The sequence below is a fragment of the Eptatretus burgeri genome, chromosome 3 (assembly GCF_056783735.1).
Source record: "Eptatretus burgeri isolate ZD-2024b chromosome 3, Ebu_testis_v1, whole genome shotgun sequence".
Classification (NCBI taxonomy): Eukaryota; Metazoa; Chordata; class Myxini; order Myxiniformes; family Myxinidae; genus Eptatretus; species Eptatretus burgeri.
This window is the reverse complement of record NC_140963.1, coordinates 142,293,373-142,304,544: the sequence shown is the minus strand read 5'-3', so window position 1 is coordinate 142,304,544 and position 11,172 is coordinate 142,293,373. Positions and strand designations below refer to the sequence as shown.

Genomic DNA, 11,172 nt, shown 5'->3' with positions numbered 1-11,172 from the left:
CGCAGACGCTGTGGCATGGCAGACCGTATCCCCTACAGCTACAGCGACTTGTTCTACAGCCAGTTGTGCAGTTGCATCGGATCATCTTCAACAACTTTTCTGGAGCAGCGTCCTTGTCTGACATGACTGGAACTAGTTTTTTGTCTCCAGTTTCCAACCCCAGTCTGTTGCCTTCAAGTTTCCGTTCCTCCCCATCCAGACCATAATCTGATAGTATACTCTCAGAGAGTGAAACCTTGTTGAAGACGCTGTTGGTGGCAGACGTTCTGGGGTGACAAACGACTTAGCTGAAGCCAGTTTCTTCACAAAGACATTATATCGCAAATTGGCGAGGGAATCACAGGGATGTCCTCCAAATAATACTTTCATGGCATTGTTGCCGTTTTCCACGACCATGTCTCTTGTTTGGTTGGGGACAAGGAAGGTGTTTGCACAAGTCTTGATTGCTGAATCCCCCTTTGCCAGTTTCTGAAATGCTGACTTTTTTCCAATTCCAAATACTCGAGATGTCGAGTCATACCCAGTGAAGGCATGAAGGAAGAGAAGATGTGGGCATAGCTCTTCACCCAATGATACTTTCAGCTGGTTGATATTGTACACCTTCCAGTTCCTGGATGAATTGTCAGAACGAAAATACAGTTCTTTGCTGTCGACGTTAGCGTAATGCAATAATAGCACCAACAGATCTGTATCTTCTCCAATCAGGGTAGTTGATTGTTGGTATGACGATGTCACTGCCGCTTTTACTATGTCTACATCGGCATCCCCTGGTGCATGAATTACGTTCAAGCCAATTTTCTTCATTTCCTCACTGATGAGGTTGATGAGCTGTTGCTTGTTGGAGCTCCTGGACAGGAACTCATCCTTTTTGCCAGAGAATTCTGTTCCAGGTGTGAAGCTGACTTCGGGATGAACAATATGGCCACGGCGCTTGTGTGTATTGTCCTTAATAGATGGTTCATCATCATAACCATCAAAAACAACTGTTGCTTTTCCATAGTGACGAATAGTGAAGTCAGCATACGACTTGGCTATCACATTGAAACTGTCCCCGGCTGTCCATGACAAACGATGCAGCAAGGAGCCACCATCAAGAACATAGTGCTCAGTTTGGGGAACAGAGTCAGACACGGTATCATTTGACACTTTGGCAGAATGGTCTCTGATAGCTTGAACTAATTGAGGTTTGTCAGCCTTTCTGAAAATACCTATACCCTCAAACAGGGCAGGGGGAAATGGGCTCAGCTCATAGCCCATGACATCTTCCAACGAAATGTCTCCTGTTTTTGACACAACAAGAAATCTTTGAAAGAGCAGAGCAGGGTCAATTGCTCTGTCTGGACCAAGTGTGACTGAAGATACATCTCCAAGTGTTTTGGCTCTGTCTTTTCGTTTGAAGGAAGATGTGAAAGCGGGTTTATTGACCATACTTTCCATAATCTTCTCTCCAACAGACTTATGCTCGTGGACATTCACATCCGACGCGGCCACCATTCCAGTCACAACATTTCTTAGTGAGGGATCTGGAGAAAATGGAGAGCATTCACTGAGTTTTGAACTGATTTTGGCTAGGTCAGAAGCATCTCTTTCCATCCTTGCGCCACTAGATTCCTTGTGTTGTTCACTAGTCGTGTACAAAAGATCAGTGAATTCCTGCATCGCACTGTTATATTCCGATGTGACCGGCATTGACATTGTCCATAGAGACCGTTGTTCTTCACCCATCCCACTTCCGCGTGTTAGGCCACCAGTGCTCTTCAGGGATCTCATCAAGGTCTGTTCGATGACAAGATCAGGGCTTAGACCCGCCCAGAACTTATTACGCCATCCATTTTGGACGCCATCTTGGATTTAAGGCTTTCCCATCACTGATCAACTTTGAAAATGATTTCAATAGATTTGTTGACCTCCGAAACATAGAAATTGACACAAAAATCGCAAATATAGGCCAACTAGTGCCCATTCTATGGCAATTTAAGCCCACGGTGGCCATTTTGGACGCCATCTTGAAAATAGGCCCTTTCTGGAAGGTGGATTTGAGTAGATTTTTAGTATGTTATTTTGGAGGTCAAACCCTACCCAAAACCGTTAAAAAAACCTTTTGTATCAATTTTTTTGGGGTAAGGCTATTTTTTGTTGTAGATTTACCCGTCTACTGTTCTTTCAGTTGAGTATCCCGCTATGGAGTGCAAATCAATCCCGGCTTGGTTCGAGCTTTTTAACATGTTCCTCGATTTGACATGGATGTCCTGAAGCTCTGTGAAGAATCTGCTTTTCCATTATTACGTATCTGTATTTGTATGGATGTATGTGTGTATATGTACATATATATATATATATATATATATATATATATATATATATATATATATATATAAATATATATAAAGAAACACACAATAACTCACACACACATACACACACACACACACACTCACACACACACACACACACACACACACACACACACACACACACACACACACACAGTTCCTCCAGAAAGTGAACACCCCCTTTCAAAATTTTCACCTTTTCTTGCCTTATAGCCCGAATTAAATTGTATCAAGTCAGACCATTTCCACCTTTATTTACACATCGTAACCCACAACTTCCCAGTGAAAAACAAATTCAACAAATTTCAGAAAATTAACGAAAAATACAAAACTAGAATACCTTGGTTGGATAAACGTCCACCCCCCTGAGTTAATGCTTGATGGAAGCACCTTTGACAGCAATTACAGCTGTGAGCCTGTTGGGATAGGTCTCCACGAACTTTGCATACCAACAGTTTCAGAATCTCTGGAGTGTTTTTTTGCATACCGAAAACAGCAATCAAGGTGGGCTTTTTGTGAGTAATGGCTTCCTTCTTGCCACCCTACCATACAAGCTAGACTTGTGGAGTGTTTGGAATATTGTTGTCACATGAACACAGTGAACAGTCTTTGCCGTAAAGGCATGTAGCTCTTTCAAAGTTGCCATTGGCCTCTTGGTGGCTTCTCTGATCATTCTTCTCCTTGCTTAGTCATCCAGTATGGAAGGACGTCCTGATCTCGACAGGGTCTTGGTGGTACCATATGCTTTCCATTTCTTAATGATCGTCTTCACTGTGCTCCAAGGTTTAATGAAATATAATTCCTGGCTTTTCTCAAAAAAGGTGAAAATTTTGAAAGGGGGTGTAGACTTTCTATAGGCACTGCATATGTATGTATATATATATATATATATATATATATATATATATATATATATATATATATATATATATATATGTAAAGGAAATATGTATTTTTATACCAATGTAATTTGGAGATGTGAAATGTAATTTAATGTAAATATGTAATTTGAAGACAAAGGAGTCATGTCTGAACGGAACGCAACCATCAGTATCCACGTCACAAACTGTGGACAAGCATTCCGAGCCACAATGGAGGAAGTCCTGTCAAAGGTACCAGATAGGAAAAGGAAAAGTTTTTGGGATTTTCGTATTCATGTCCACCACAAACTAATGAGCACAAATTTTGCAAAACAAAAGAAATACATTAAATCACATTGTATGTTGTATAATCACAATCATATTGTATTTATTTATATATTTGAATATGTATTTACATATATATATATATATATATATATATATATATATATATATATATATATATATATATATTTTTTTTTTTAAAGTTAATAATCAACTCCTCCCCTGCTCTTCTCACCGAAGAAGCTGCATAAAAGCTCTGGGAAGGGTTTGAAACAGCAAAGGGCTTACAAACAGCAAAGCATGAGAGGAGTTGATTTATGTCGAAATATATCTCAAAATGATGTCTAAATATGTCGAATTTCTGTGCCAGCTGTGCGATATATGTGTATATCTACGACACAGACACAGATATATATGTATATATATATATATATATAGATATATATATATATATATATATATATATATATATATATATATATGTATACATATATATGTACATGTGTTGTTATGCATATATAAACACATGTACATGCATTTGCAGAATGTGACTGGCAAATGTTAACACATTTACAATGTGATTTAATGTATTTATTTTGTTTAGCAATATTTGTGCTCATCAGTTTGTGGTGGACATGAATACGGAAATCCCCAAATTTTTTCCTTTTTCCTATCTGGTATCTTTGACGGGACTTCCTCCGTTGTGGCTCGGAATGTTTGTCCACCGTTTGTGATGCGCATACCGATGGTTGTGTTCCGTTCAGACATGACACCTTTGTCTCCAAATTGTCTGTGACATCTCACAATGGAGTTGCTGTTCTATGTCCATGGCACTTCACCTGTACATGGATCCATTCTACTCTCGAAGCCTCCTTTAGCAGCTCGCCCCCACCTACAAGCACACACTCAAAGCGTTTGGGGTTTCCCACAAGTCCCTGACTTGGATTTGCCGTTAACGCTGATCGTTTACCGACAGGTAAAGAAAAGAAACAAACATCATGGAACACCTTCGTTAGTAATTATCTTTCCACCAAAGGTGAGTCTGCCACGACGTCGTGTTCATTTGGACACAACATGGATTTCCAAAAGAGTAATAATAATATAAATAATTTAATTGTGGAACCATACACATTGGGTCGTTAGACACCATCCACGATGTACAAAGTGAAGGTAACACGTGCTGTAATTAAGGCTGTTTATTTCCCGCATTTTGTGGGATATCTCATTTATATATCACAATATTGAACCATTTCCTCGGGGTGTGCACATTACACTTGTTTATATTATTGGGCGCACACTTGGACATATTTACCATACTATGTACAATTGGTAAATGTACAATACAATACCATTATGCACCATCTGCGTCTCTCAGGCCTCTGGGCTCGTGACAGACAGATGTGAACATTGAGGCCGCGGAGTGTTCTTCGCACCTTTATGTGAAGTATTGTTCCATCTGTGACGTCTGTGACTGCACGTCTGTGACGTACCATCAGAGAAGCGTCAACAAGAAAATTTGTACAAAGTGTACGTACATGTAGATGCCCGTGTACGAGGAGCCAAATGGACGTTACATAATGCGTCGTGTTTCCATGTCCACCTCGTCGCCTGACTATAGTTCACGAAAAGGACGTCTCCCACCATATTACTGCGCAATCCGTGTTCGTCCACTTGGATACCGCTTCGGCGATGAAGTCGCCGACCGCGGCCTCAGCTCAGAAAATACACGTACCGGCGAAATAGTGCAGCCGATCACGGTTAAGCTTCTTCTCCTTCATGCGTCGGTTCTGGAACCAGATTTTCACCTGGCGGTCCGTGAGTCCCAGGCACAGCGACAGTTGTTGTCGTTTCTCTTTGTTGATGTACACGTTGAAGAGGAACTCTCGCTCGAGTTCACGGATCTGGAACTTGGAGTAGGGGCAGCGTTTCTTACGAGGCCTGCTGCCCGCTGAAAGAGAAAGAGATCACGTTCGAGACGAGCGGCCATTGTGCGACTTGATGAGTGTGCGCCTAAAGTTTCCCTTGGAGTGAAGTAAGTAATGTACGTGGTGTAAATACGATGCTTCGCCTTGTCGTTTTTGCAAACGTGTGTATAACGAGGTGAACTCGGTGTTCCATTTACACGACTAGTTCACGAGGTTTTACACCACTAGTTAACAAAGTAACAAGTTGCGTTAAATCAGGCGATGACGTTGTTCGGCATGTACACAGTTGGTCTTTGGGGGAAACGATAAACAAGAAAAAGGACAATCAGAGCGCAGAACGACAGGAAACTTTGTACCATTCGGGAAGAAACAGTTGATACTCACCTGGAAAATCTTCCTCGGTCTTTCTGACATCCGTGCCCGATCCACGTTGCCTATCGTATCCCAGCACGGCTCGTACTGTGCTCCCCACTACTTTGCCATCTATCCCCTCATTCAAGAATCGGTCGAAAGCTCGTGGGAGGACCCCGCTGCGGCCCATCGCATCCTCGTACGGCCCGTGCTGGCCGCCCGTACCAAAACCTTGGCCTTTGAGCAGCAAGGCGGGCGAGAATCGCTGCCAGCATGGTGCATGCTCACTGTGGTTATAGTGTGAGAAAACTGCTCCACCAGACCACGCCTTCCCCACAGGTTCGAGTCCGGTGTACTGGGCAAGAGAGCCGGGACCGTCGCATGGAATCCCGGCCGTGGGCAGCATGGAGGTCACGCTGTGGAGAGCGTGCGGAACGTGCTGAGCACCGCTTTCGGGGACGCAGTTCCCCCAGCTGAGCAGTGGGGTGCCGTCAGCATGGAAGTCTCCCATTGTGGTGCTTTGTGAGAGCGACGGGCAGAACGGACTTATAGCACGGTAGGAGCGGGCCGGACGGCTGTTCCGTGCCAGCTGTGTGAACGTGCAGTGTGAGTGGGCGTGCGGGGAGGAAGGCGGTGCGCGAGGGCACGGTCCGTGACGCAGGGCGCATGGCGCATGGCCAGCTCGGCCCGCACTGTGTCCTAACCTGTGGTTCTGTTTGTTTGCATGTGTGCATATCGTGCTGTGGTGGTGGCAGATCCTGGTGTCTGTGGGAAGGGCGTCGGTTTGAAACCTGCACCACTTTCGTTACTGATTCAACGATAAAACCGAATGAAGTCAGATCCGGTGAGATTGCTTATTATTGTGGTCGTTGTGGGTTGCAGTAAATAAAATCTAAAAAATAAAAACATCCCAGATGGGTCTGCTCGACGTGTCACGCAAGTTCCACCTCACACGGGGTCGTGTAGCACGAGTGTGTATCAAGGTGTGTGTGTGTGTGTGTGTGTGTGTGTGTGTGTGTGTGTGTGTGTGTGTGTGTGTGTGTGTGTGTGTGTGTGTGTGTGTGTGTGTGCTTGTTTATAACGGTGTGGTGGAGTCATTTGTTTGCGGTTTGTGTCTCCTCAGATTGGGTCCATCTTACCTTCACACACAAGCTTAATTACCACATGGTTCGTGGAGTGAAAACGGCCTTCTGTGTCAAATTTCCTGGGATACCCGTACAAATTTCCTTGTGTATCCCTGTGTATCCCTGTAAATAGAGTACTTAAGATTTTTCGCTCCTTAGAGACCGAGTTTGAATTGTGTCGGAAAATCTACTCGTCTCGAAAGCGTGAAGTCGAAGCCGATTGATGGTGGTGTGTTCGGATCAAGTGAGGTGCTCTTCATTCAGAGGAAGTGCCATTAAATCGGAGATGACAGGAGAGAGCAAGGAAGTTGTGGGTTACTCGAGGTTTGAAAAGACCGTTGTGTTCGAAAGCATACTGCAACGTGCCCAAGGCAAAGACCGTCAGCGAGATCAATGAAGAAGGATCCAAAATGGCGTCGAATTGGAAGGCAAGTGTAAGTAAAGTCGAACCCCGAAAGGAAAGTGTTTTTCTTCTGATGCCAGAAAAGAAGAGCAAAGACCAGGAAGGGAAGAAAATTATAACTGTGAAAGTTGTAATATGTTGGTTATTGATGATGTTGCAATTGAATGCGAACTCTGTAATTTCTGGTTCCACGACAAATGCCAGAATGTGTCCAGCAAGTTATATATCATAAACGAGGAGGCCGTACACTGGTACTGTATAACATGGAATGAAAGTGAACATGTATAACATGTTCCAGCTTACGACATCACTCCAAAAGCAACAATCCAGCTTGCAAAAGGAGGTGAATGAACTGAAAAAAAAATGGCAGAGATTATAAAGAGAGGAGTGTGTTGAGCGCTATTTGCAAATGGAAAGGAGGCTTGATGAAGTTAGGAAAGATAAGTCCACAACTGAGTCTGAAGGAGTACCCAACATGGATACAACTAGAAGAGCACTCGGGAGAGCGCATACCTCCGTCACGCAATGCCTGATCCATGGGAACATATCGGGCACAATACTTTTTTGAAATATCATGTTATACAACAGTTTAGCCCAATCTCTCAATGGTGAAGAATCGCTTAAAAATTATCAGATCCGGATCCAGATTCGGATCTTCACCAAAAGTGAACAAATTAGTCCTTGTGATACACCCAACGTGTCCATCAAATTTAATCTGAATTAATCAACAACTTCTTGAGATATCCTGCACACAAACAAACACGAAGAAGACGTCGTGCAGAGCACGATACTTGTAAGGTCCACCCCCCCCCCTTTCCTCTCCAAATGTTGCCATGGATACATAAAATTGTCCATTTCAGATTATGATTAAAATTGACAATCTTAATCAAAGCTCAGGTCAATCGGATGAAAGTTGACGATTTTTCAGATGAGATTTGATGATTTTAGAAGTTTGACCTTTCGTTTGACCTTTGACCTCAAAAATAGTTGCTTTCCCAATTAATTGATGGATGCTGCGATTCCTTTTCAACTTTCAATTTATGCGGATGTAAATTGATTATTTTTCAGATTGAAATTGATGATTTTAGAAGTTTGACCTCGAGTTGACCTTTGACCTTTTGGTATCAAAAATAGTCGGTTTACCAATTCAGTGACGCAATACGCAAATCCTGTTCAACTTTGAAGTTGATCGGATGACGGACAGACAGGAGTGAAAACATAACCTCCCTTCCACCTTCGGTCACGCAGGTAATAAAGAGAGTGTAACAACTGGAGTCAAACAAGCTAGAGGAGTTGGAGGAAAGTGAGAAGAGGAAAAGTAATCTCATTTTCTTCGGCTTACCAGAGTGAAAGAGCATAAATCTTGAAACGAGGAAGGGGGAGGATACACAGAAGGTCAATTCAATTCTGATGCAAGCCCTCGTAGATCGGCCCTGTGAGATAAAGACCATGCACTGGCTGGGGTAAAAAGAAGGAGCAAGCAGCCACACCACTGAAGGTGATAATGGGATTGTCCAACTGAAGAGGCGAGGTGCTGAGGAATACAAGGAATGAGCATTCAGGTGTGAACAAGTCTGCATAGATATCGAGAGACTGCACAAAAATGGAAAGGCAAGAGCACAACAGACTGAGAAATGAACTGAAAGAAAGAGGAAAATGTGGAGGAGAAGCTAAACCATCAGAAATGGTTGAATTGTCCAGCAGAGATTTCGCCACCGCAAAGGGCCTGCATAGATAATGTGAAGCAGAATTTCCACAGACGCACAGCACTCAACACTTCAGGTTACAGGTCATGCATCCAGTAATGCAAGCAGTGATGCACATAGTGAAGCATAAGGAAGAGTATATCCATGGAGATCCTTGTATGTATCCATGTATCATTGTGTGTATCCCTGTATATCTTTTTGTGTATCCATGTATATCCTTGTGTGTATTCATGTATATCCTTGTGTGTATCCATGTATATCTTTTTGTGTATCCATGTATATCCTTGTGTGTATCCATGTATATCCTTGTGTGTATCCCTGTATATCTTTGTGTGTATCCTTGTATATCTTTGTGTGTATCCCTGTATATCCTTGTGTGTATCCATGTATATCCTTGTGTGTATCCATGTATATCTTTGTGTGTATCCCTGTATATCCTTGTGTGTATTCATGTATATCCTTGTGTGTAACCCTGTATATCCTTGTGTATCCCTGTATATCCTTGTGTGTATCCCTGTATATCTTTGTGTGTATCCTTGTATATCTTTGTGTGTATCCCTGTATATCCTTGTGTGTATCCATGTATATCCTTGTGTGTATCCATGTATATCTTTTTGTGTATCCATGTATATCCTTGTGTGTATCCATGTATATCCTTGTGTGTATCCATGTATATCCTTGTGTGTATCCATGTATATCCTTGTGTGTATCCATGTATATCCTTGTGTGTATCCACGTATATCTTTGTGTGTATCCATGTATATCCTTGTGTGTATCCATGTATTGCATTGATTCAGACCCCAGCCTGCATGCTGCCCCTCAAAGCTCGAGCATGTTGTTATCATGACATTGTCTGGACCCTGCGGCATACATATGCCTCGCTTTCTCCAAAATGCATTTTCCAACATTTGACACCCATACGAAGATGGTCGGGGGATTGCCAAGACTTTCATGGTTGCCAAGACCTCCCAATCCCCTTGGCTGGTCATGTAAATTGCTCACTGACCTAGATATTGATTCAACCATGATTATTGCTGTAATGTTCAACCTCAGTTGGTTCAGAGAGGAGTGGACCTTGTTACAGAGAAATACTACAAACATAATATATATGTACATGTATATACAGTATGTGCCACAGGATCAGAGGTTGGGAGGAGTTTGAGGAGTTTCTAACCCCTGGAACCACAACAATATATTATACAAATAAGTGTGTGTGTGTGTGTGTGTGTGTGTGTGTGTGTGTGTGTGTGTGTGTGTGTGTGTGTGTGTGTGTGTGTGTGTGTGTGTGTGTGTTCATAAAGCATAACATATTCTCTGCTAACTCCCCTACCCTCACCCGTCTCCCTGTTTGTCCCATCCTCCCTCCACCCCCTCCTAATACAGTGTAGCATTCTCCCACACTTCTCTCCGTTTCTGTCTCTGAACCTATCTGGACAGAGGTTATGCCTGGATGGTGGATATCTCCACACATATCCTGATGGTGATTATCTCCGCACATATCCGAATGGTTGTCATCTCTGCATGTATCCGAATGGTGGTCATCTCCGCACATATCCGAATGGTGGTCATCTCCGCACATATCAGAATGGTGGTTATCTCCAGATGGTGGTTATCTCTGGACATGTCCAGACAGTGGTTATGTCCGAATGGACCCTCCCCTCACATTGCCTTCCCTTGTCCTCCCTTCATGTTGCCTTCCCCTCCTCCACTCCTCCTCGTTCTCCCTGCTTCCTCACTTCCCCACTCCTCCTTGGTCTCACCACCTCCTTGCTCCTCTACCCCCTTTCTCCTTCTCTCTTTTTCTCCCCACCCCATTAGTATTCCCATCAGCTAGATGGTGGTTATGTCCAGATGGACCCTCGCCTCACACTACCTTACCTTGCCATCCCCTCACGCTGCCTTCCCTTGATGTATCTGGATGGTGGTTATGTCCATACGGACCCTCCTCTCACACTGCCTTATCTTGACCTTCGCTGCCTTCCCCCCATGCTGCCTTATCTTGCCCTTCCCTGCCCTCCCGCCATGCTGCTTTATCTTGTGCTTCCATGCCCTCCCCCCACGCTGCCTTCCCTTCCCCCACTCCTCCTTGCCTCCCCCTGCTTCATCACTCCCCCACTCCTCTTTCCCCCCCCCCTGCTTCATCGCTCCCCCACTCCTCCTTAGCCCCCCTGCTTCATCATTCCCC

At 43.6% G+C, this 11,172-nt stretch overlaps 1 protein-coding gene and 1 long non-coding RNA gene across 2 annotated transcripts; one reads left to right on the top strand and one right to left on the bottom strand.

Moving 5' to 3' along the window:
* Nucleotides 1–4,572: 4,572 nt before the first annotated feature.
* LOC147031179 (homeobox protein Hox-A11a-like) lies at nt 4,573–6,672 on the bottom strand. The gene is made up of 2 exons (XM_085875998.1): nt 5,788–6,672; nt 4,573–5,426 (listed from the first exon to the last, which is right to left on the bottom strand). Exons 1-2 carry the CDS (start codon nt 6,263–6,265, stop codon nt 5,194–5,196), a joined length of 711 nt encoding a protein of 236 aa, XP_085732124.1. The 5' UTR covers nt 6,266–6,672; the 3' UTR covers nt 4,573–5,193.
* Nucleotides 6,208–10,280, top strand: LOC147031178 (uncharacterized). Its single transcript, XR_015056711.1, has 2 exons — nt 6,208–6,310; nt 6,510–10,280. It is a non-coding gene; the product is annotated as an uncharacterized LOC147031178 (long non-coding RNA).
* The last annotated feature ends 892 nt before the right edge of the window (nt 10,281–11,172 follow it).

What these genes read in the sequence shown, in the direction of transcription:
- LOC147031179 (XM_085875998.1), bottom strand. Translation starts at nt 6,265, where the DNA reads ATGGGAGACTTCCATGCTGACGGCACCCCACTGCTCAGCTGGGGGAAC. An exon ending in GACCGAGGAAGATTTTCCAG is followed by an intron (nt 5,427 to 5,787) that starts GTGAGTATCAAC and finishes TTTCTCTTTCAG; the next exon opens with CGGGCAGCAGGCCTCGTAAG.